Here is a 27,004-nt window from a genome sequence, read left to right on the forward strand (position 1 = left end):
TCTATATTAAAATTAGCCAATTCCAGTCAGAATGTGACTGTCATTTAGATGATGTTTGTCATACTCGCAGCGTGTTTCAAAGTTCTTCACTGCTAATTAGTTACCTTTTCAAGTGCAGTCACTTGCTTTGTTCCCATAATCTTTTCGCCCCACTCGCAGATTTCCAAGGTCTGAGCTTCGCATGCAGAAGTTAATGAATGTAATGTACATGAGTCAGCAAGCGCTGGATTTCCAAATGGCTGCACAGCTTAGAGGGATGCTGGTCAGTTTCTGTGTCAACATTTTTGTTTGCTAGTTTTTGCAAGAAAGATCTGGCAGTCAATAAATTAGAAAAGTTCTTCAATTTGCTGCTATCTCCTCCTCAATCAGCGCCATGGGATCTTTTAAAGCAACCAAACTGCACTTGCCTTTATCTAGCATCTTTCATGGCCACAGGATGTTCCAAAGTGCTTTACATGTTTGATGTATAGTTGCTGCTCTAATATGGGAAACACAGTAGCTAATTTCCTTGTAGCAAGTTTCCAATATCAGCAATGTGAAAATAACTAGACCTGATGTTACGTGGTTTGAGGGGAAAAATATTGGCCAGGACATAAAGGGCAGGTCATGCATTTGGAAGGTTCGGTCAAATTTGCGTTGGTGAGGTATTGCAGCATACCTTGTACACACTGCCACTGTGCAGTGGCAGTCAAACAGATTGCTTTATTGTGACTGGTGTCGAGTTGTTGGAGCTGCATTCATCCAGGCATGTAGTAAGAATTTGTTTTCCTGTTTGTACCTTGTAGATGGTGAACAGGAACTAGGGGACAGGAGGCAAATAATTCAACGCAGAATCATAGAATCCCTACAATGTGGAGGCTAGAATTCCTAGCCTCTGACCTGGGCCTAGGACACTGCCTCAACAAACTCCTGCAACATTGTCCTAGACTGAAATGATTGACCCCTAATAATTATGGAAATTTTACTAGGTGTGTCATTTGCATTTACTTCAGTTTTGCCAGGTCTCCTTAATGTCCAGGGCAATCATTCACAACTTTCCTTTGTAATGAGGTCAGGAGTCAACAAGGCCTTGGCAGAACCCCAACAGAAACCACTAAGTATTTTCTGAATAGTCCATCTCAGTTTGACATCTGGTCTGATAGTCAGGACCTCCAACATTGCAGCACTCCTTCAGTACTGCAGCAAATTGTCTCCTTAAGGTGGTTTTTATTTGAAAGATATGATGTTAGACTGGGGTGGACAAAGTTAAAAATCACACAACACCAGATTATAGTCCAACAGGTTTATTTGGAAATGCAAGCTTTCAAAGCAATGCTTCTTAATCAGGTAACTAGTGGGACAGGATCACAGGACACAGTAAAAGATCAAAGTGTCGTGCAACTTATGGGATGTATTGAACAAACCTAAATTGCTGTTAAGTCTTTAATCACTTAGAATAGGTTGCAGGTTTTGATTCATTAATACGTAAATCCCAGTCACATTCCCGAGATAACTTAAGGTTTTATTTAAAAAAAGGTGACGTCTCAGCTCAGAGCGCATTAAAGGTATGAGGATAGAGTCTATCTGTATTACAACCTGAGTCAGACTGGTTCTGTTTCCAAAGTAGGAATTTATAAAATGTCACATGGACTGACTGCCTCCAGATTGTGTGCTTTTTGAACAAAATAGAATGTATCTACAAATACAACTGCACCCCACAGACATAAATATGTGTGTAAGGGAGAGTGTGTGTGTGCATGTCTGTGACGGAGTATATGCCCGTGAGAGGGTGTGTGTGAGTGAGAGAGAAGTGTATCGTATAGTGGGGTCACTCAGCAACTCTGCGTTGTTGCGTATCCTGAAGTCTGCCTTGGAGGACGGTCACCCGAAGATCCAAGGCTGAATGTCATTAATTGTTGAAGTGTTCCCTGACTGGGAGGGAACGTTCCTGTCTGCAGTTGTTGTGCCGTGTCCATTCATCCGTTGTCATAGCATCTGCTGGATCTCACCAATATACCATGCCTCAGGCGTCCTTGCCTGCAGTGATAGAGAATGTTGGCCAAGTCACATGAGTACCTGCTGCGTGTGTAGTGGGTGGTGTCTCCATGTGTAATGGTAGTATCCATGTCGAGACTCTGACATGTGTTGCAGTGGTTGCCAAGACAGGGTTGTATGGTGTTGTGGTCGATGTTGTCCTGAAGGCTGGGCAGTTTCCTGTGAACAATGGTTTGTTTGAGGTTCAGTGGTTGTTTAAAGGTGAGAAGTGGGGGCATAAAGAAGATCTTGGCGGGGGGCTCATCCTCATTGACAATGTGTTGCAGGCTGCGAAGAACATGGCACAGTTTCTCTGCTCCCAGGAAGTACTGGATAATGAAAGGTACCCAATCGGTCGTATCCCGTGTCTGTCTCCTGAGGTCATTATGATTTCTTGCTGTGGCACTTTAGCACTGGCAATCAATGAGTACCCTGTTTTTATGAGGCATCCTTCAGCACGTTCAGGTATCCGTCATGTTCCCCCTCATCTGAACAGATACTGTATATGCTTAGGGCTTCTTTGTAGGTGATGGCTGTTTTAACATAAGAACAAAGAAAACTTACAACCCAGGAACAGGCCCTTCGGCCCTCCAAGCCTGTGCCGATCCAAATCCACTGTCTGAATCTACCGTCCAATTCCTAAGGATCTGTATCCCTTTGCATCCTCCCTACTCATGTATCTGTCCAGACGCACCTTAAATTAATCTACCGTGCCTGCCTCTACTACCTCTGCTGGCAACGCGTTCCAGGCACCTACCACCCTCTGTGTAAAGTACTTTCCATGTGTATTCCCCCTTAAACTTTTCTCCTCTCACCTTGAACGCGTGACCTCTCATTATTGAAATCCTCACCCTGGGAAAAAGCTTATCTCTATCCACCCTGTCTATATCCTTCATGATTTTGAAGACCTCAATCAGGTCCCTCCTAAGTCTCCTTTTTTCTAATGAAAACAATCCTATTCTACTCAATCTCGCTTCATAGCTAGCACCTTCTATACGTAAACCTTGTCTGCACCCCCTTCAAAGCATCCCCATCCTTTTGGTCATGTGGCAACCAGAACCGTATATAATATTCTAAATGCGGCCGAACCAAAGTCTTATACAATCTTAACATGACTTGCCAGCTCTGATACTCAATATGCTGTCTGATGAAGGCAAGCATACCGTATGCCGCCTTGACCACTTTATGCATCTGTGCAGCCACCTTCAGGGTACAATGGACCTGAACTCCCAGATCTCTCTGCTTATCAACATTTCCCAAGGCGCTTCTGTTTACAGTCTATTTCGCTCTAGAATTAAATCTTCTAAAACGTATCACCTCACATTTCCCATATTGAACTCCATCTGCCACTTCTCTGCCCAACTCTCCAGTCTATCTATATCCTCCTGTATTCTTTGTCAGTCCCCTATGCTTTCTGCTACTCCATCAATCTTCGTGTCATCTGTAAACTTACTGATCAGACCACCAATGCCCTCTTCCAGATCATTTATGTATATCACAAACAACAGTGGCCCCAGCACTGATCCCTGTGGAACACCTTTCTCCATTTTGCGAAACTCCCTTCAACTACTACTCTCTGTCTCCTGTTGCTCAACCAGTTCTTTATCCACCTAGCTAGAACACCCTGCACACCATGTGACTTCACTTTCTCTATTAGTCTACCACTGGGAACCTTATCAAACGCCTTATTAAAGTCCATGTATATGACATCTACAGACCTTCCTTCATCTAACAACTTGGTCACTTCCTCAAAGAACTCTATTAAGTTGGTAAGGCACGATCTCCCCCGCACAAAACCACATTGCCTGTCACTGATGAGCCCGTTCTTTTCCAAATGTAAATAGATCTTATCACTCAATACCTTCTCCAGCAACTTTACCACCACTGACATCGGGCTCACTGGTCTGTAGTTACCCAGAATATCCCTACTACCCTTCTTGAACGGGGAGCAACATGAGCAACCTTCCAGTCCTCTGGCACCTCACCTGTATTTAAGGATGCTACAAAGATATCTGTCAGGGCCCAAGCTATTTCCTCTCTCGCCTCCCCCAGCAACCTGGGATAGATCCCATCCGGTCCTGGGGATTTGTCCACATTAATATTCTTCAGCCTACCCAACACATCCTCCCTCCTTATGTCAATATGATCCAGAGTAAACAAACATTTAACTCTAATCTCAACATTCATCATGTTCCTCTCCTCCGTGAACACTGACGCAAAGTAATCATTGAGAATCTCACCCATTTTCTCAGGTTTGACGCACAACTTTCCTTCTTTATCCTTTAGTGGATCAACCCTTTGTCTAATTACCTAAAAGGCTTGGGATTCTCTTTTATTCTGCTCGCTAAAGTTATTTAATGATCCCTTTTAGCCCGCTTGATTCCTCGTTTAAGATTGGTCCTATTCTCCCGATATTTCTCCCAAGCCTGTTTTGTTCGTAGCTGCCCGGATCTTATGTACACTTCCCTTTTCCTTTTGGCTAGTCGCACAATTTTCTCCTGTCATCCACGGTTCACAAATCGTGCCTTTCCTATCCTTTGTTTTCAAAGGGACATGCCTATCCTGCACTATCTTCAACCTATCTTTGAAAGTCTCTCACATATCAAACGTGGACTTCCCTTCAAATAGCTGCCCCCAATCCACATTTCCCAGCTCCTTCCGAATTTTGATATAATTAGCCTTAGCCCAGTTTAGTGCTCTTCCCTAAGGACCACTCTCACCTTTGTCTATGAGTATTCTAAAACTTACAGAATTGTGGTCACTATTCCCAAAGGCCACCCTGTTGCTTCTACATCTTTCCATAATCTGTTTACCTATTTGTTCTTCTACCTCACGCTCACTATTGGGAGGCCTGCAGTACAGCCCCAGCAATGTAACTGCAGCCTTCTTATTTCTCAGATCTACCCATAATGCCTCACTGCTCAAAGCCTCCAAATTGTCCTCCTTTAGCGTAGCCATGATATCATCCCTGCCCTGTCCTGTCTGAAGCATCTATATCCTGGAACATTTAGTTGCCAATCATGCCCTTTCTTCACCCAAGTCTCTGTGATTGCTATACTCCCAGGCACCAATCCAAGTCCTAAGCTCATCTGCCTTACCCACTATACTCCTTACATTAAAGCGTATGCACCTTAAGACCACCAGTTCCTTTGCATTCATCTTCTCTCTTGCTACTTTTCCCTTTGGTAATGCTAACTTCATGATCCTGTTCCTTACAGTCTCTAGTTTCCACCTCACTCTCTACTAGTCTTCTCTGGTTCCCAGCCCCCTGCCACATTAGTTTAAACCCTCCCTAACAACAGTAGCAAAAACTCTCCCAAGGACATTAGTTCCAGTCTGGTTCAGGTGTAGACCATCCAATTTGTAATAGTCCCACCTTCCCTAGAACTGGTCCCAGTGTCCCACAAATCTGAACCCCTTCCTCTTACACCATCCCTCAAGCCACATGTTAAACCTGCCTACTCTTTCATTTCTACCCTGGCTCACACGTGGTACTGGTAGTAATCCCAAAATCACTACCTTTGAGGTCCTCCTCTTTAATTTCTCTCCTAGCTCGCTGAATTCTGCTTTCAGGACCTCCTCTCATTATTTACTTATATCATTGGTGCCCATATGCACCACAACAACTGGCTGTTCACCCTCCCCTTTCAGAATGCTCTGCAGCCGATCAGTGACATCCCTGATCCAAGTACCTGTGGGGACAACATACCATCCGGAGTCTTGTTTTTGGCCACAGAATTGCCTATCTACCCCCCCTTACAATAGAATTCTCTATGACTATGGCCCTACAACTCTTTTTCCTGCTCTTCTGAACAGCAGATCCTGTCATGATCCTGGCAACTGCTGCCCTCCCCTGGTGAGCCATCTCCCCCAGCAGTATCCAAAATGGGTGTACCTGCTTTAGAGGGAGATGATCACGGGGACACCTGCACTGCCTTCCTACTCTTTCCGTGCCTTTGGTCACCCATGCACTGTCTCCCTCAGCAATTCTAACCTGCGGTGTGGCCAGTTCACTAAAGGTGCTATCCATGATCCCCTCAGCATCGCGGATGCTCCACAGTGAGTCCATCCGCAGCGCCAGAGGCATCATGTGGTCAAACAAGAGCTGCAGCTGGACACACTTCTCGCAAGTGTAAGAGTCAGGGATGCCAGCCACGTCCCTGAGCTCCCACATCAAGCAAGAGGCACGTGCCACGGGTCTGAAGTCCCTTGCCATTGTAAGCTTTAGCTTTAGCTCAAGTAACTAATACCAAACAATGCACTTAAATATATATAAGAAAAGAAAAAGCCTTACCTTACAAAGTCCTTTTCTTCTGTTTGGAGGAGGGGGATGGGAGGGAGATACTACACGTGTAGTATCTCTGGTTTAGCCGCTGCCCAAATGTATACTAAGTCCCTACCTTCCCGGCAATCTCCTGGTCCCAAACATCACCTCCGCTCTGTTTTCCACTCCTCCTGGACAGGAAAAACAAATGTTTAGGGTGTAAGCTAGAGAAGTGCAGCATCATGAGGTTATCCGTGGGCTTGTGTTAGAGTAGTTCCTGAGGTGCCTATCCTTGATGGCAATGTATATGTTCAAGAATGAGATTGATTCTAAAGAGTAGTCCATGGTAAGTCTGATGGTGGGATGAAACCTTTTGATAACACTGTGTAGTTGTTTCAGTGAGTCCTCACCATGGGTCAAGAGGAAGAAAATGTTGTCAGTATATCTGGTGTATAGTGCTGGTTGGAAGTCTTGTGCAGCAAAGAAGTCTTGTTTGAACTTGTGCATGAAAATGTTGGTGCTTTGGGGTGCACATTTGGTCCTCATAGCTGTTCCATGTAACTTGATGAAGAACTGGTTGTCAAAGATGAAGATGTTCAGTTTGAGGATGGAGCGGATGAGTTGTAGGATGGTGCCTGGGGATTAGCAGTTGCTGATATTGAATGCTGAGGCTATTGCAGCAAACTGTCATTTTGGGAAATGCTGGTAAAGAGTGCCAAAACAAATGACATCTCAGCTCAGACAGTGAATTAAAGGTGTGAGGTTAGAGTCTATCTGGATTCCAACCTTGAGTCAGACTGGTTCTATTTCCAAAGTTGGAATTTATAAAATGTCACGTGGACTGACTGACTACAGGTTGTGTGTTGATCAAAATAGAATGTCTCTGCAAATACAAATTCACCCATAGACTTTGTGCGTGTGTTTTTCTGGTCCATGCATGCTGAGTTTCCGTAAGAAATCTGTAGTGTTGTGACAGAATCTGGGGGTCCTTTGTACAATGGATTTCAAGATGCCCTCAACATAGCCAAAGAGGTTCTCATACAGGGTCCCATTGTCTGATATGATGGAACGTCGAGGTGTGTTGGCTTTGTGTATCATTGGAAGGCAGTAGAAGTCCCCGATGCGAGAAGTACATGGGATGAGAGTGGGTAGGGTACTCTGAAGGATTGGATCAAAAGTCTTCACCAGTCTGCCAGACAGGGATGTTCTGGGAACACCTCAGCGGTCTAGGATATTTGGGCTTGCATCTTCAGGTGACTATCCTCCAAGGCGGATTTTGGGATACGCAACAACAAAGAATCGCCAAGCACAGGCTGATAGTCAAGTTCCGTACCCATGACACACACGCACCCCTACCTGAAATGTCACTTTTATTTTATGATATGGAAGTGCTGATTTTGGACTGGAGTGGACAAAGTTAAAAAAATCTCACAACACAAGGTTTATTTGGAAGTACAGGCTTTCGGAGCGCTGCTCCTTCATCAGGTAGCTAGTGGGGCAGAATTTACGATAAATTCTGTGTTCTATGATCCTACCCCACTAGCTATGTGATGAATGAGCAGCATTCCGAAAGCTTGTATTTTCTAAATAAACCTTTTGGACTATAACCTGGTGTTTTGTGATTTTTAACTTTATCAGAAAGGCAATTGAGCAACTCTTTTCTACTTCTAATCATTGTCCACTGAGTCCGTCTAGGAATCATGCTAGACATGAGCTAAATTGGGTTTTATCCAAACAACACATTCAGGAGAGATGAGGCTAGCAAAACATCATAGAGAAGGAGTCTCATCTGAAACATTAGTGAATCAACACTTTTTGAATGTTGGCTGATGTAAATTTCTAGCATTCTCAAATTTTCTTCTTAAAGAATATATAGATTTTCCTGGTCATTTAATTCATTGTAGTCAATGTTATTGTACAATGATAAATGGAAAAGGTTATATGGACCATTATGTCTCAGCAAAATAATTCTAGAGTGAGTGCATTGAGATGCCAGAGACCAAACTCAATGACTCCCAAATGTAAAGTAGGCACTATTTGAGGCACTGCAATCTGCAGGGCTCCAGACTCAAAGCTGGATGATGAGATTAACTGAACAACTCTTCTGTTTTTGTGCAAACACAATGGCGGCCTCCTGCATCTTTGTGTGTTTCTAACAGTCAGCTGTGTCCACATGTTTGTAGTATAAGCACAGGGATCCTCAGATTGTGGAATTAAAGATAATTATTGCAAGGTATTCACTTCATCCAAGGTTCTAGCAGTTCACAGATATAGTACCAATGTTATCCTGTTACTTGACTAGTAGTCTGAAAGTAGTCATTTCTGATGAAGAGCTTTTGCCTGAAACGTCAATGTTGCTGCTCCTCAGATGCTACCTGACCTGTGCTTTTCCAGCACTACTCTAATCTTGACTCTCCAGCATCTGCAGTACCCACTGTGATAGTTAATGCTTTTACACCCGATCAGTTCAATAACTGATTGAAAAGCTTACATTTACAATGGTGCTGTTTGGCTGACTGTCAAGCATCACCCCGTTGTGTAATGGATCTTTGTGATATAGGAAGGCAGAATGTGACAAGTTGGATATGTTGGTTGACAAATAACTCTAGCATGGAGTCCACACACCAGATACTGTTCTTGGAAAAACCAAAAACAACTGTGGATACTGTGAATCAGAAATAAAAACAGATTGCTAGAAAAGCACAGCAGTCTGGCAGCATCTGTGGAGAGATATCAGAGTTAATGTTTCGGGTCGAGTGACCCTTCCTCAGAACTGAAACATTAGTTCCGATTTCTCTCCAAAGGTGCTGCCAGACCTGCTGAGCTTTTATAACAATTTCTGTTAATGTTCTTGGAACCTGGGTTCAAACCCTGCCATAGCAGATAGTGGAATTTGAATTCAGTGAGATGAAGAAGAATTTCTTCAGCCACAGTGTAGTTAATCTGTGGAACTCACTGCTGCAGAAGGCTGTGATGGCCAAGTCGTTGAGTGTATTTAAGACAGAAGCAGATAGGTTCTTGATTATCAAGGGTTACAAGGAGAAAACAGGAGAATGAGGTTGAGAAACACATCAGCCATGATTGAATGGCAGAGCAGTCTTATTTGCCGAATTCTGCTCCTATATCGCATGGTCTTATGGTCTAACTGAGGAGCAATGGTGAATGCACAAAGTGGAGGCCATTCAGCTCTCCTACCCAGGGGCTAAACAACTTAGGATTTCCTGTCTGGAACTGAAACAATTGGGAGCTTCAACTGTGTGTGCGAAAGATACTATTTGATGCAGAGACAACACTGAGAGGATACACACACTGACACAATAAATAAATAGCATTAGTCAGTTAGGTGATGTTTTAAATGACAGCCACATCCCGCAGAAATTCTTACCAGATCTATTTAACAATTTAAACAACCTAGTCCTATTTAAATGTACACTTCTATCTGCCCCAATTCCATAGTTTTACCAAATATATTGTAAATTTAGACAAATGATTTTTTTTAAGATTTCAATATTCCAGTTCCATTCTGTTCTGTGCTGACTTGAAGAAATCATTAGACTTTGGCCTGAATAATCAGCTTGTGTTGATCAGGGCATTCATTTGTGCTGACAGAGAATCGATTGCTCTGACAGTTATGGAATCTGTTGTTCTCATTTTCTTAATCCTCCGCTCGGCAGATAATCAAGATTCGAGCACAGACAGAAGGCCTCAGCATCAGTGAGGATGCCTTGGTTCACCTAGGGGAAATTGGCACCAAGACAACCCTGCGGTGAGTACCCATTGCTGCTTTGTTAAGGAATTATGGCTCTTGTCCAGACCTTGATAATGTCATTTGCATTTTGTTTTCTTTTGACCCAAGTGAGCAGAAATGATTTGCTGCTTTCCCTGTGCTGATGCTTTCAGGAGCCCAAGACAAGGGTTTTAAATCATCTTCTTTACCTGCAGCCAAAAAAACTCTTCACTGGCAGTGTTTAATTTTAGTCAGTGCTGTAGAATAACAGATTCAGTAATAGCTATTGGTTTCAACTTGTCACAGGAAGATGAATGGTGCTGTAGGTAGAGGCCCATGGGATTTGACACGAAAGGTTTCTGTTTTTCAAAAAGAGAAAGCTGTTTAAATACAAAAGCAGTTAATGAAACCTTACAGCGCGATAACCAGTACAGATAGATATTAGCAGTCCAAAGTTCTTGTACATTATATGAAAGGTTTTTAAACTGAGATATTTTCTCACAAGTGCAGAGCACAAACTGAGAGTTTCAGTTGATATTTGTCATTGAGTTCAAAAATAAACATTTTCAACACTCTCCTCTCATTGCTGACTGAGGCATACTAAAAATGGCAGGGAGCCGCAGTAAGCCTTTCTGCTGTTCGGGCTTGTTCTATCATTCACTGAGACAAGAGTTGATCTTCTACCTCAGCTTTCCTCTTATATCCTTAGATTCCTTTAGTTTCCAGAAAATTATTAACCTTCACCCTAAATACTTTGAAGAAGTGAGCATCCATTAGCCTCTGTGGGTAGAGAATTCTGAAATTTCTCAACACTTTGAAGAAATTTCTACTCCCCTCAGCTCTAAATATCAAAATCCTTATGACCCCAGTTCTAGATTCCCTGACTGGGGCCAAGTGTCCTCCCAGCAACTACCTTGTCAAACCTCTCACAAATTTTATGTTTCAATGAGATTATATCTATTCTCTTAAACTTTGGAGAATATGGAACTAATCTAAATCTCTGCTTCTAGAATAATTCTCTTCTCTAATTTTAACAATTTAATACCTTAACTACCATTCCCACTAAACTAAGCAGTAGCTCTGGCCATCTGGAACCATTGTGATATTTTCCATGTGTGTAGGAAGGTGCTTTCTTCTCTCAGGCTCTGACTCCTGCAGCCTTGTGCGATGTGCTCCAGTGTTACTGTCCTCCACACATAGATGTGGACATGTGGCATTAGGAAGTCTGATGTTTGAGGTCTTGACTCTACCCAAGTGTAACAAGATAATTAGGGATTAAAAAAAAGACAATCCTTGATGGATCCACCCAACATGCTACAACCCACCTGGTTCTCACTTATTGCACTGTCTGTTTGAACTTTAAATGATTTCAGGGTTTGCACCTCTGCTGCCATATCGCCTTCCTATTGTTGCTCGCATTGTTCATGTTCATTATGAGGAAGGTTATGCTGACATCTGACCATACTCGAAAGCACAATCTGATCGTTATCATGCTGTTTTGATAATGCAATGTGACCCTGTTTGGAACTCTGTGTTGGGCAGACATGTTGGAGAGTCAGTTCTTTTACAGTTTCTTTCCCTGGTGTTGTATGTAATTTATATTTTGGCTCAATTTTATAATCTATTCCATGCTCTTTCTTTTTCTAAGTTCCAAACCCATGAGATACATGGGAACATCACCAGCAAGTTCCCCTCCAAACCACTGACATCCTGTGGTTTCTGTTTTTTCAATGTCACCAGGTCAAAATCCTGGAACTGCCTCTGTAACAGCACTGTGTGTTTCCCTACATTAAATGGATTTCAAGAAAGCAGCTCACTACCACCACTTCAAGGGTAATTGGGGCTGGGCAATAGACTTTGGCCCAGCTAGTGATCCACCTGTCCCATAAATGAATTTAAGAAAATTTCAAGTTTCCAATCCATGAAACATGGCCTCAACATTCATTTCCCAAGAGAGTGCGCTCTCTAAAAAAAGCTTTCCTTGCATTGGCTGAAAAGCATTTCAATCACAGACACATCTTCCTTCAAGTGGGGACAGGTTAGGAATTGGCCAAAGAAACTGATGCATGTTGATTTAACTATGTTAACCTTATGTTAACTGGAATGTTTAGACCAGTTTGTTTAAATAAATTTGTTCATATTAAGTTGTAGACTTAATTTTGCCTCTTCAGAACTTGAGGGAGAGATATTTAAACTATTAGGGGGAGATGATGACCTAGTGGTACTATTGCTAGACTATTAATCCAGGGACCCAAATAATGTTCAAGGGAAGCCACGTTCAAATCCTGCCATGGCAAATAGTGAAATTTTAATTCAATAAAAATCTGGAATTAAGAGCCTAATGATGATCATGAAAGTATTGTCAATTGGTGTAAAAGCCCATTTGGTTCACTAATGTTTCTTGCAGAAGGAAATCTTTGTGTGACTCCAGACCCGTCAATGTGGATGAGTAATAAATGTTAGCCTAGCCAGCGATTCCCAGATCCCATGAATGAAAGAAAGATAAAGTGGGAATTCAACCCATCATCTCCCTAATATCCTAACACAGTCAGCCTAAAAGCCTAAAGTATTTTACTCCAGTGACCATCCTGGGTTGATAATCTGTGTGCAAATATGTTTTCTGATCTATCGAGATTGATAGTGTCTTAGTCTTGTAATCCAGTGCAGCTAGAAGTAACATAGTGGCATTCTCTTTGTAATGCAATTCATTTTCTTATGGATTTTCTGTGGTGTTACCAAGAGAACATTGACTCAAAGGAAGTCTCCCTCAGAGCTTGAGGCTGTTATGTTACAGCTTTGGTCACTCTCCCTCTAGAGTAACTATATTCAGTTGTGGGAACCACACCTCAGGGAGAATTTGTTTTGCTTGCAAGGGATAGATGCATAATGATTGAATGATTCAAGATGGTCCTTCAGAAGAGCCAGTGCAGATTTGATTGGCCAGTGGCCTCCTGTGCAGTTCAATTCTATTTGATTTTATGATGGGGGGGGGGGGGGGGGGGGGTGGAATCTATAGCAACACCACTTAAAGGCACAACAATGCTCATTGAAAAATAAATGTGAAGTTTGTAACACAAAACACATTTGGTTGCTTACAGTTTGCTTCTTAGCTGTCTTTGGGATCATTTTTGTTTCAGGATTCTGTATTAACTGTGGTGCTGCAGGCATGCATGCCATATTTTTAACCAATATTTGTGAAGCTGAATTGCTTCTCACAGATGAAAGGATGCGATAAGCAGCAAAGTGGGATTCTGGTTAATGACTGTGTATTTGTGACACAGGTACTCTGTGCAGCTCCTGACCCCAGCTAGCCTGCTGGCAAAGATCAATGGGAAAGATAGCATCGAGAAGGAGCATGTGGAGGAAATCAGTGAACTGTTCTACGATGCCAAGTCATCTGCTAAGGTTCTTGCTGAACACCAAGAAAAGTACATGAAATGAGAAGTTTGTTATTGAGCCGACGGAAGTGAAATTGCAAATGTCGGGAATCTAAAGTAGTAGGCTGCTGTGGAAATGCAGGTCTACCAACATGGAAGGGACATGGTGTGTCTGTCAAAACCAGTTTTATAAGAAAAGATGTGTTAATGTGTTATGTATGTTAATTGAATAAATGTTTTTGAAAAAATCTGTCAGGAATTCATAATTTGTGCTCTCTCCTTTCAAGGAACTTCATTTGGGTGAGATATCCTAGAAAGAAGGGCTGGGCAGTCAGCTCCTCAAATGTGTTCCATTGTTTGAGGGCCCTGTTGCCTTACAAAAAAGCTCCGGGGATATCTGTGATTATCTCATGGCCCCAGTTTCCAGAGAAAAGACAGCGAGGATTTCCGAAACTGAAACTTCTAGATTCCACGTACGAGCAGTTAAAAGTGGAAGTTCAGGTGTTGCTGCCAGTGACTTTATACTTACCCATAGTATGTGCTAGAATGCCCCTTCAACTGTAGTTAATTGGAAATCCCTGAACTGTCAAGACCATCATTTTGACAGCGATAACCTTACTATTAAAGCCATTGATAAAGCTGCGTCTTGCTGAAGGAGATGTAATTAGGTTTTCAATGGCACATTAAATCCATAATCATAGCTGAACAACATCTCTGGTCCTGAAAGTCACTCATTATGATTGTGGAATGTTAATTTTCCCCATTATAACTTTGTTTCTGTCTTAATTCCATATGTATTTCCCAATCTTTAGTTTGCTCTCTGTAAATTGATATTATGAAGTGAAGGATAATCACTGATTTAACTTGTTAAGTTATTGTCTATGAGCATTCTTCTTTGTGATTGGCCTGCTTGGTTATATCATGGTTGATGGTTGTCTAGATCGCTCCTCACCGTGATGTCAGATTCCTATTTAAGGCTGGAAATATCAAATCCAAGCCACAGATTGCAGGATCTTTGTGGGCTGGTTCCTTTGACATAAATGGCAAGCCATGGTGTGGAGGTGCCGGAGTGGGGTAGACAAAGTTAAAAGCCACACAACGCCAGGTTATAGTACAACAGGGTTTATTTGGAAACATTTCCAGAGAAACCTGTTGGGCCATAACCCGGTGTTGTGATTTTTTACAACGAAATGGCAAGCACAGACGCTATATTGCAAGATCTGTGCCAATATTTATGGTTGAAACAGGCCATTTGGCCCAGCTACATCATATCCATGATCTTTTTTTAGATTAGATTACTTACAGTGTGGAAACAGGCCCTTCGGTCCAACAAGTCCACACCGACCCGCCGAAGCGCAACCCACCCAGACCCATTCTCCTACATTTACCCCTTCACCTAACACTACGGGCAATTTAGCATGGCCAATTCACCTAACCCCTGCACATTTTTTTTTTGGATTGTGGGAGGAAACCGGAGCACCCGGAGGAAACCCACGCAGACACGGGGAGAATGTGCAAACTCCACACAGAGAGTCGCCTGAGGCGGGAATTGAACCCGGGTCTCTGGCGCTGTGAAGCAGCAGTGCTAACCACTGTGCTACCGTGCCGCCCATCTTCTTTCCACATTTCTACATCTGACTCTGCCAGCACACAGTTTGATTCCATTCTTCATGAGTCAGTCCTGAGAGTTCCACTTCCATTATAGTTGCCTCAACTACCTTCTGTGGTGGTGGGGTATAAGGGTCAAATCTTTCTCGCTTCAAATAATGTTGATCTTGGTAATGTTGATCATGCTTTGTGCACCTCCTTTGCAGCTGTAACCTTGTATGCCTCGTTCCGTCTCAGCATCTTACGATCTGTATGTCCTTGTTTGCTATGATTTGTTTGTACTGCTCACAAAACAAAACTTTTCGCTGTACTTAGGTACACGCAACTACAATAAATCAAATCTAACCAATCTAAGGAAAGCCAATTTCTCCTGAATACCCTATTTGATTTATTAGTGACTAATTTAAACTTTAAGCCCTAAGTTTGGTCACCTGATAATTAGTAACATCTCTCAGGAATCTGGACTTGCGTGGTGCAATGGGAGTATCCATGTCTCTGGGTCAGGAGAACTGGATTTGTTTCCTACCTACTCCAGAGATGTGCAATAGCATCTCCCAACAGATTGATTAAGGAAAAATATCCAAGAACTAGGTGGCTGGATATCTTTTCCAAAGCTAACGGGGGCTTCAGCTACCCTCGGAATCTGGGTTTTTGTGGTACAGTGTTAGAGTCTCTATCTCTAAACCAGGAGGCCTGGGTTCAAGCACCACCTGCTTCAGAGGTAAGTAGTAACATTTCTCAATAGGGTGATTAGAAAATATGTACCCTCTGAATCTCTTACCATAGAATCCCTACTGAGCAGAAAGAGGTAATTCAGCCTATCAAGTCTGCAACAACCCTCTGAAGAACATCCCACCAAACCCCATATTTACCATGGCCAATCCACCTAACCTGCTCATCTTTGGACTGAGAGGAATCTAGAGCACACAGCAGAAGCCAGTGCAGACACAGGGAAAACATGCAAGCTCCACACAGATAGTGACCCACAGCTGGACTCAAACCAGGGTGTGTAGCAGTGTGAGGCAGTAGTGCGAACCACTGGACCAGCACGACACCCGGCATCTTTTAAACACCTCTGTACCACCCCTCAGCTATCGACATCTGAGAGAAAACAGCCCCGGCTTTTCAGCCTTTCTCAATAGGTATAACTGCTCAGTCTGATATTCTTGTAAGTAATCTTTGCACCTCTCCAGTGCCTCTATATCTTCATTGTACTACAAAGACCAGACCTGTTTACAGGACTCCAAAGGTTCAATAGAAGGTTGACACTTTCACCCCTATTCATTTCTACTCCCCTAGAAATAAGCCTTTCTTTCTGTGGTCTTTTCTAACCTGCATCTCACTGTTTATAAAAACAAAATACTGTGGATGTTGAGATTTTGAATTGAAAGCACAAAACCCTAGAAATACTCTCACAACATTTGCTACCCACAAATGCTGCTGGACTTGCAAATATTTTAAGTGTTTTTAGTTTTTCCAAAACATGATTTGAGACTCTTATCTCTTTATTCTAGTTATATTCCCAGACAATTTCCTATTGTTGAAAATGGTTGAGGAATGGGGTAAGGCTGCTGCTGGTGGTGGTCATTATTTGTAGACATCATCCTTCCCACTGAAGCTTTAGACAAGAGCTAGTAATGGGGAAAGCTCAATTTTAAAAGAGAAGAGGGATTTTTTTTTCCCTTTGCTAATCAGCTGGCCATTGTCTGGGTTGAAGAGCAATCAGTCAATAAATCTCACCACTATAACAGAATGCCCTTATAAATATACAGCCACATACATCTCCCAACAGGAAGTTTTTACAACCTATTTCACAAGCCCGTGTTAGGGTGAATCATTCATTAAAGCAGAACCACAGACAGAAGTGTTTGTTTAATCTTATCAGTGTGACAACACAATCTAAGAACAATTATTGGCTGTCCTTTGTTTTTGCCCTTTATTTGCAACTTTGCCTGCAAACTTACTCTCCCTATAGACTGACCTGGTTTAAACTGCAGTTTCAGGATTGCACACAGCTTCAGAACCTTTAGTCTCTATGGTAATACAGCTAAGGTTAAGACATGATTTTGCCTATCTAATTTCTAACCATTTTCTTGTGTAATAAATTAATCAACCAGCAGTCTACACATCTTTAAATAATTTTAGTAGAGAGCTGTTTATTGTGAATTTTGAAGTTACAGTGTAGAGGGTTGCAGAACATTCCTTAGTTAATAGAAGGTAATTCTCTCTGTATACTATCCCATCAGGGAGCTCATGGATCAGGTCCAGCACCAGTAACATTTGGAGGGAGGATCACTGATTTCTCTCCACTCCAGCTGGGCCTTTCCAACAATTTCTGTTTTTGATTCTGTTTTCCAGCATCCACAGTTCTTTCGGTTTTTACATCCAGAGGTAGGGATTCAATCCACCTGGATTGATGCTGCACCAAAAACACTTGAGAAGCTTGACACCATCCAGGACAAAGCAGCCTGCTTGATTGACACCACATCCGCTCCCTCCACTACAGATGCACGGCAGCATCTGAGAGTGCTATCGACAAGATACAGAAATTCACCACAGATCCTTAAGACAGCACCTTCCAAACCCATGATAGCTTCCACCTAGAAATACGAAGGGAGCCGATACATGGGAGCACCACTCCCCTGCAAGTTCCCCTCCAAACCATCCATTATCCTGACTTGAATAATTTTGACACCAATTTAAAAGCAAGAATTAAATCCATGCTTAGAGAGAGCTGAACTGAGACCAAACCTGTTTCGAGGAGTTCTGTGAGTCTACATCTGGTTTAAAAGCCTACACTGGATCCAGCAGATAATCCTATCATTAGATTCTGCTGATGCTGTTAATTGTTCCAGCTTCTAATATCTAGGATCTAATTTGACACTTGTCACACAATTCAATGCTTAATCCTCCAACATCCTTGAAAATGATCATTTTTTTTACCAGGATGTCCAAGATCGATTTGGCCCAGGCTAGTGATCAATTGATCACTGTTCTCACCGTAGGCAAAAATGACAACAAAAAGATTGATCACAGCTTCTCTTGCAGTAAGTTAAAAATCACACACAACACCAGATTATCGTCCAACAAGTTTAATTGGAAACACCATCTTACGGAACGCTGCTCCTTCAGGTGGTTGTGCAGTAGGAAACGGAAGGGAAGTGTAATCTCGGGTTTCCTCAGCCTGTTGTTGGGTCACAGATTAGCCATGATTATTGAAAAGTTGCATGGTCATTTCCTGTTCCTACATCCCTTAATTGCAGGGCATTTGATCGACTTTAATGTATCTCCACACCTTCTGATGCAGGAGTAGATAGTGGAGAGATATTTGCAACTGTAGACAACAATGACAACCAGAAGCAGCAGAGACAAACCACTATAAATGCCGGAGGAAACATCACAGAAGTGCTTCACAGAGGCTCCCAAGCACTGAGGATGTCATCTAGACAGGGGACGAAACGTCTACAACACAAATTCCCAGCTCAGCGAACACAACCACAACAACAATAATGAGTCAGCACCTTCCAGAGAAAAGGGCATAATGAGTAGACATTTTCTTTGAAAACGTTACTTAATTTACTTTAAAGCTCTCTCCCCTTCTGTCACCTTTCATATTTCCCTGGTTGTTTGGTCTACAGTTCACTTCTGTCACCAGTGATATCCTCAGTATCGTGCTGTGACCACAAAGTTTGATCAAAGGAATCAAATGTCACTGACTGACTGAAATCTTTTCATTATTTAGCTGCTCAGATCATTTTGGAATCAGAGAATGTCCATGCAGACAGCAATTTTTTATTCAAACAATTTTCATTTTAAATCCCTTCCAATTTTTTTGTGTCTGATGTTTTAACCAAAAGCATTGATTGTAAAAGCTCGTGTGTGGATCTTGCCTTGTTGCATTCAGAGTTTGCAAAATTCTAGAGTGTGAAGTTTTCAATAAGTAAGGGGTGGAGTGGCACGATGGCTCAGTGGTTAGCACTGCTGCCTCACAACACCAGGGGCTTTAGTTCGATTCCAGCCTTGGGCGACTGTCTTTGCGGAGTTTGCACATTTTCCCCGTGTCTGCGTGGGTTTCCTCCCACAATCCGAAGCTGTGCAGGTTAGGGTGGATTGGTCATGCTAAATTGCCCATAATGTTCAAGGATGTGTAGATTAGGTGCATTAATTAGTCTGGGGCAACTGTAGAGTAGTAGAGGAATGGGTCTAGGTGGGATACTCATCGGAGGATCGGTGTGGACTTACTGGGCCAAAGGGCCTGTTTTCACACCTTGGTGCTGTGATGAACTAAGTATCAACTCTGGTGGTGTAATAATAGGGTCAATGGTTACAATTATAAGACTAGAAGATGTAGGATCAGAATTAGATGATTCAGCCCATCAAGTCTGCTTCACCACTTGATCATGGCTATATTTCTCTTGCCTTCTCCCAAAATCCTTTTATCCCCTTATTCGCCTTCCTTCCTCAGACCTTTGAGTATAGGAGTTAGGATGTTGCAGTTATACAGGCCGTTGGTGAGGCCATTTTTGGAGTACTGTGTACAGTTCAGGTCGCCCTGCTACAGGAAGGATATTATTCAATTGGAAAGAGTATAAAGAAGATTTACAATGATGTTGCCAAGAGTGAATTAAAAGGAGAGACTAGATAGGCTGGAACTTTTTTCAGTGGAGCATAGGAGGCCGAGGGATGACCTTATAGAGGTATATGAAGGTCATGAAGGACATGGATAAGGTGAATAGAAAAGGTCTATTCCCTAAAGGGTTCAGAAGTGGAGGGCATAATTTTAAGACAAAGCATCATACAGCATGGAACAGACCCTTCAATCCAATGCGTCCACGCCGACCATATTCCCAAACTAATTTAGTCCCACCTGCCTGCTTTTGGCCCATCCCCCTCCGAACCTTTCCTGTTCATGTACTTACCCAATGTCTTATAAACATTGTAACTGAACCCGCCTCCACCACTTTCTCTGGCAGCTCATTCCACACACGGCCCACTCTCTGTGTAAAATATTGCCCTCATATCTTTTTAAATCTTTCTCCTCTCACCTTAAAAATATGCCCCATTGTTTTGAACGCCCCCACCCTAGGGAAAAGACCCTTGACATTCACCTTATCTCTATCCCTCATGATTTTATAAACCTCTATAAAGTCACACCTCAACCTCCCACGCTCCAGTGAAAGAAGTTCCAGCATTTCAAGTCTATTTTTATATCACAAACCAGCAGCATCCTGGTAAATCTTTTCTGAACCCTCTCCAATTCAATAATATCCTTACTATAACAGTGTTGCCAGAACTGTACACAATACTCCAAAAGAGGCCAGAACATCTTGTACAACCTCAACATGACATTCCAACTCCAAAACACAAAGGTCTGAGCAATGAAGGCAAGCATGCTAAATGCATTCTTAACCATACTGTCTATATGTGATGCAAATTTCAAATAGTTATGTCACTGAACCCCAAAGTCTCTCTATGTTACAAAACTTCCGAGACCCCCTACTATTAATTGTATAAGTCCTTTCCTACTAAAATGCAATACCTCACATGTATCCAAATTATCTAAAAGGGTTGGAGGATTTGCACTACAGGGAGAGGCTGAATAGGCTGGGGCTGTTTTCCCTGGAACATTGGAGGCTGAGGGGTGACCTTATAAAATAATGACGGGCATGGATAGGGTAAATAGATTTGGTCTTTTCTGGGATACAGGAGTCCAGAATTAATGGGCATAGATTTAGAGTGAGAGGGGAAAATTTTAAAAGGCACCTAAGTGGCAGTTTTTTCATGCAGAGGGTGGTGCATATATGAAATGAGCTGCCAGAGGAAGTGGTGGAGACTGTACAATGACAACATTTAAAAGGCACCTAATTGGGTGTGTAGGAAGGGTTTGGAGGGATATGAGCCAAGTGCTGGCAAATGGGACTAGATTGGGTTGGGATATCTCGTCGGCATGGACAAGTTAGACTGAAGGGTCTGTTTCCATGCTGTACATCTCTATGACTCTATGCCTTTATATGTGCAGCCCAGAGAAGGTTCACTCAGCTGATCCTGCGTACAGAGGGATTATCTTCCGAGGAGAGGTTGAGCCTGTACTCACTGGTGGTTAGAAGAATGAGAGGCAACCTTATTTAAACTTACAAGATTCTTGGCAGCTTGACAGTGTAGATATGGAGAGGTGGATTTCCTTTCGTCAGAGAATAATCTCAGAGTAAGAGATCACCCAAGTAATACAGAGATGAGGAGGAATTGCTTCGCTCAGAGGGAAGTGAGACTGTGGAAATCTTTAACAAAAAGGGCTGTAGAGGCTGGGTCATAAATATATATAAAGATAGACAAGTTTTTAATCAGTAAGGGGTTGTGGGGAAGAGGCAGGAGAGTGGAGTTGAGGATTCATAGATCAGCCGTGATCTCACTGAATGGCAGAGCAGATACAATGGATCAAATGGCTGATCTCTGCTCCTACAGCTTATGGTCTTCCAAAACGTCATCGAAAAATATATCCATGTTGACACGTACACTGATGACTCGCAGGTCGACCTCATCATCCCTCTCAACTCCTCCACTACCTCAAAAATTGTCAACTCACTTTTACAACATCTGGGGTTGGAAAAGTAGAAACTTGCTCCAGTTAAATATTGGGAAGACAGATGTCATCACTTCTGGTCCCCAGCATAAACTATGTTTTCAAGCCACAGATCGTTACTCGTCCTGACTCAAGTCAGAGACTTCAATTCAACTTTTATAAACTTGGCTCCAGTCGCACCCTCCAGGTGATTTCCCGACACATCTCTTCGCTGCTCACAATGTAGCTACCTCTACACCGGGGGATGAAGCCCAAACTGCTTTGCAGAACATCTACATTCTGTTTGTAAATATAGCCACTTCAACACACCCCGTTCCCTGGCCAATATCGCAGTCTCAGGCTCGTTGCAGTGTTACAGCCAAGTGTAAGCAGAAGCTGGAAGAACAGCATCTCATTTTCCATTTGGGGACCCTGCAGCCTTCAGGACTCAATATCGAGTTCAATAATTCTAGGACCTTCACCCAGCCCCACAGCCCTGGCATCACATGGACTGCTCTTTTTATTGCAGAAATATAGTTTCTTTATAAAAAATCTTTCTACACATTCACAGGTACGAAAGCAGTTCCCTGCAGAATTTGTGTATCAAGAAAACAAAATGATTGGATTTTGATGTTCCTGCAGTCGCAAAATCCAAAGGCATTTCTCACTCAACCAGGATGCTATTTATCTATGTAGAGGCAATTAGAGGGTCTGATAACAGACCCTTGTTAAACTTTGGCAGAAAGACCAGAGAATGTGGTGTTTCCCCGCTGCACCTTGGGGGCGGCTGACCCAAGCTTTACTGCATCCCTCAGCATTGAGTCCTGGACCTTGGAAGGTGCCAGTCTGCAACACTTGGTCGGAGTCAATTCCTTGCTCTGGAAGATAACCAAATTTCAGCCAGACCAGAGAGCGTATTTCACCAAGTTGATGGTCCTCCAGGCACAGTCAATGTTGGTCTCTGTGTGCATCCCAGAAAACAGTTAGCTCAGTTGGTTGGACATCTGATTTGTGATGCCATTTGTAAGTGACACCAGTTGCCTGTGCTGACTTCCCACACTGGCAGAGGTTATCACGAAGACCTCATTCTCTCAACCCCTTCTCTTACCTGAGGTATGGTGACCATCAGATTAAACCCTGCCATAGAGTCATTGAGATGTACAGCATGGAAACAGATCCTTTGGTCCAACTCGTCTACGCCGACCAGATATCCCAACCTAATCTAGTCCCATTTGACAGCACTTGGCCCATATCCCTCTACACCCTTCCTATTCATATACCCATCCAGATGCCTTTTAAATGCTATAATTGTACCAGTCTCCACCAGGTCCCTTTTATATCTTTCCCTCCTCACCCTAAACCTATGCCCTCTAGTTCTGGACTCCCTCACCCCAGGGAAAAGATCTTGCCTTTTTATCCAATCCATGCCCATCATTATTTTATCAACCTCTATAAGGTCACCCCTCAGCCTCCGATGCTCCAGGAAAAACAACTCCAACATATTCAACCTCTCCATATAGCTCAAACCCTCCAACCCTTTTAGATAATTTCTCTCTCTTTCTCTCTAATGAGAAAGCAGCCTAAGGTTTGGTGTATCTGATGATTTTATCTTACCTATACCAGTTGACTAGATATAAAGGCTAGTGTGATTGTGTGTGTGTGCGTGTGTGTGTGTGGTGTGTGTGTGTGTGTGTGTGTGTGTGATATGTGTGTGTGTAGTGTGTGTGTGTGTAGTGTGGTGTGTGTGTGTGTAGTGTGGTGTGTGTGTGTGTAGTGTGGTGTGGTGTGTGTGTGTGTGTGTGGTGTGGTGTGTGTGTAGTGTGGTGTGTGTGTAGTGTGGTGTGTGTGTGTGTGTGTGTGTGTGTGTGTAGTGTGGTGTGTGTGAAGTGTGGTGTGTGTGAAGTGTGGTGTGTGTAGTGTAGTGTGTGTGTGTGTGTAGTGTGGTGTGTGTGTGTGTAGTGTGGTGTGTGTGTGTGTGTAGTGTGGTGTGGTGTGTGTGTGTGTGTGTGGTGTGGTGTGTGTGTAGTGTGGTGTGTGTGTGTGTGTAGTGTGGTGTGTGTGTGTGTGTAGTGTGGTGTGTGTGTGTGTGTAGTGTGGTGTGTGTGAAGTGTGGTGTGTGTAGTGTGGTGTGTGTGTGTGTGTAGTGTGGTGTGTGTGTGTGTGTGTGTGTGGTGTGGTGTGCATGTGGCATTTTAAAGATCTATGCATCTGAACCCCAAGTCTCTTTGGACATCCACTATATTTAACTTCATAGCATCTAGAAAGTTCCCTGATGGATTCCTGTTCAGTCCAAAATGTGGGTATTAGAATAATTTGGTCAGAAGAATAAGAGGCCAGCAGATTTTAGGATTGTGGATGCAGTGATTGGACCGAGGTTGGTCAGGTGGATCTCACTGAGATCCCTGATTGGGTTTGTTAACCTGGGGCAATCAGGGAGCCCTAGCTGACAGAGATAAACAGGCATCTCAACTGAATAAAGTTTGGTGCACCTTGTGTCTTTCACTGTGTCTCACACCTGCGCACACACAACATGGGTGCTGGGGAAAAAATAAGCACTACCGCAATTAGGTGGTAGTGTGGGGGAAATTAAAAAAAATGAACAGGAGTGTCAGATATCTTGTAAAAAAAAATTTAATTTTTTTTAAATCAGGCATCTCAGAGGTTCTCCTCACCCTAGGCACTGGCTCTGAGCTGGATTATCAGAGCCTGCGTTCTGTGCACATGTAAATAAAGGAGGATAGGATATTGGCCTCCCTGGAGTTATTTCGATAGGGGTGTGGGGGGGAGTGGGTGTGAGAGGGATCTAATTGAAACCTACAGAATACTGAGAGGCCTGGATAGAGTGGACATGGAGAAGATGTTTCCACCAGTAGGAGAGACTGGGACCCAAGGACACAACCTCCAAGTGAAAGCCGAACTCTGCTCCAATATCTGTGGCCTCATGGTCTAAAAGAAAGTGAGCAATTTCTCAGATAAAACTTCCATCCTGACTACTCTGTTGGAAACACAAAATGTTTTCTCTTGCTTCCACCTCAATGCCTCAGAGACAAGGAGAGAGCTGTGAGTGTGGAGGAAGCTGCACAGGCTGGCAGGTTAAAACCGTGTCACTTTTACACCCCAGTTCTGTTGCACCAGGCAGCTTTGTGCCTCTGAATCACACAATGATTAATGTGCTTTTGTTTTGTAAAAGCCTCCCTGCTGCACTTTATCCCACTCGGGCAGGGTTTCTCATTAGCAATGTATCTGTGCATCAGAAACAGCGAGGGAAAGAAAAATATCGGGGCTCTTTTTGTAATAATAATGGGTTGACAGGCGGATGAGGGCTATATTAATATTAGAGGTGGTGCCGCAGATACATACAGGAATGAATAGATCTGTCAGTACAGGCGCTGCAAACAACATTCAATGCTCTCGCCTTCAGTTCTCAGCACTGGCCATGCGTGCCTGCCATGCTCAGACCTCTTGTAGTCAATTTCTTCATTGGACAACTACAATTAATTTCCCTTGCCCTCCAGGAGCCCTTAGTTCCCGAACGAGCCCAGCTGGCTGGCTGCTGATAAGATGAACCTATTCGATTCGAGGCGTTTGATTGCTTGAGCTGACAGGCTACAATGGCTGGGCAGTGAGAGACCTCATCGCTCTGATTGACAGATCTATTTATCCTCTGCCTTCTTCTGTCTCTCCCCCCCCCCCCCCCCTCCTCCTCCCCACCTTGCTCTTGCCCATTAAGAGCCCAGTCTGAGTTTGCAAAGGGGCTGGGGAAGAAAAAAGAAGAACTCTCTCTTTAATATCACAATGAATATGTCTGCCATTCCACTAATTCAGAAGAAGATAAAAACCTGTCAGTTCAGTGTGTTTTCTCTCTCTCTAATTCTGGGCAGTTTGATTAATGAAGTAAAGTGCAACAGGATCACCAGCCCCAAATCCCTTATTCTCTTCCATCTTTCCTTCTGTCAGCTATCACAGCGGGTCAGGAATCAAATAAAACCCAATGAGGAACCAGTTTCACATCAAATTAAGGTCAAGAAATTAAAATAAAACTCGCTGCTTCTGAAAGACTAAACTTGAAGTGCTGTGGAATTTTTTTTTTACCTGCAGCTCAGAGTACAATAATGTGCGGTAATAACTTTTCATCTGTCAAAGGTGACTGTGGCGAGGAAAGGAACTTTTATCCACACTGTTTGATAAAGTCTATAAGTGGGACACCCTGAAAGAAAAATAGTAAAAATAAAGCAGAACATTTAACAGGCATCGGTTCAGCTCTACCTCATGTCAGATGCTTCTGGTGAAAGAACGACTACTGGATCTATGGGTGTCCCACTTATAGACTTTATCAAACAGTGTGGATAAAAGTTCCTTTCCTCTCCACAGTCACCTTTGACAGATGAAAAGTTATTACTGCACATTGTTGTACTCTGAGCTAGAGGTAAACTAAAATTTTACAGCACTTAAAGTTTGGTCTTTCAGAAGCAACAAGTTTTTATTTTAATTTCTTGGCCTTACTTTGATGCTAAAGTGGTTCCTCGTTGGGTTTTATTTGATTTCTGACCCTCATTTGTATCATCAATTGTCACAGGTGAGGTGCCGGAAGACTGGAGGTTGACTAACATGGTGCCACTGTTTAAGAAGGGTGGTAAGAACAAGCCAGGGAACTGTAGGCCGGTGAGCCTGACATTGATGGTGGGCACTTTGTTGGAGGGAATCCTGAGGGAAAGGCAAGGACTAATTAGGGATTGTCAATATGGCTTTGTGCGTGGGAAATCATGTCTCACAAACTTGATGAGGAAGAAGTAACGAAGAAGATTGATGAGAGCAGAAAGAGCTACCCAGCTAGTCCCACTCTCCGGCTCTATCTCTGTAGACCTCTAATCCCTTTCAAATATATATCCAGCTCTCTATTAAAACCTCCGATGGAATCTGCCTCCACCACTCTCTCAGGCAGCACCTTCTAAATCCTAACAACTCTCTGAGTAAAGAAACTTCCCCTCATCCCACTCCTAGGTGTCTTGCTGACAATCTTGAAACTGTGACAAAACAGAAATTGCTGGAAAAGGTCAGCAAGTCCGGCATCATCTTTGAAGAGAAATCAGAGTTAATGTTTCAGGTCCAGTGACCCTTCCTTAGATCTGATGGTAACTAGAAAAAGACTGGTTTTTCTGCAGAAGATAGGGTGGGAAAGGGGGTAAGGAATAAATGATAGGTGGGGACAGAGAGAGAGAGGAACAGACAGGCAGACAAGGAAGTGGATAACAATCAGCCTGGGGAAATGAATAGCTGCTAATGGGGACAGTTCGTGGCTAACCAAGGGTTGTGTTTAAGAGCAGACCATGTCATTCCTAATGAAGGGCATTGGCCTGAAACGTTGATTCTTCTGCTCCTCGGATGTTGCCTGACATGCTGTGCTTTTCCAGCACCACACTCTCGACTCTGATCTCCAGCAGCTGCAGTCCTCACTC

At 43.0% G+C, this 27,004-nt stretch overlaps 1 protein-coding gene across 2 annotated transcripts in view; it reads left to right on the forward strand.

Moving 5' to 3' along the window:
* ruvbl1 (RuvB-like AAA ATPase 1) overlaps window positions 1-15,338 on the forward strand; it is a 76,738-nt gene extending 61,400 nt beyond the window's left edge. For both annotated transcript variants that reach the window (XM_087994061.1, XM_043707584.2), the window contains exons 10-11: window positions 9,952-10,043; window positions 13,286-15,338. In XM_087994061.1, coding sequence (XP_087850187.1) covers window positions 9,952-10,043; window positions 13,286-13,445 — 252 coding nt within the window. In that variant the 3' untranslated portion in view covers window positions 13,446-15,338. The remainder of the gene's footprint in view (window positions 1-9,951; window positions 10,044-13,285) is intronic.
* The last annotated feature ends 11,666 nt before the right edge of the window (window positions 15,339-27,004 follow it).

Source organism: Chiloscyllium plagiosum, unplaced genomic scaffold (genome assembly GCF_037043375.1).
Source record: "Chiloscyllium plagiosum isolate Xiang-an unplaced genomic scaffold, Cpla_swu_hap1 HiC_scaffold_14, whole genome shotgun sequence".
Lineage (NCBI taxonomy): Eukaryota > Metazoa > Chordata > Chondrichthyes > Orectolobiformes > Hemiscylliidae > Chiloscyllium > Chiloscyllium plagiosum.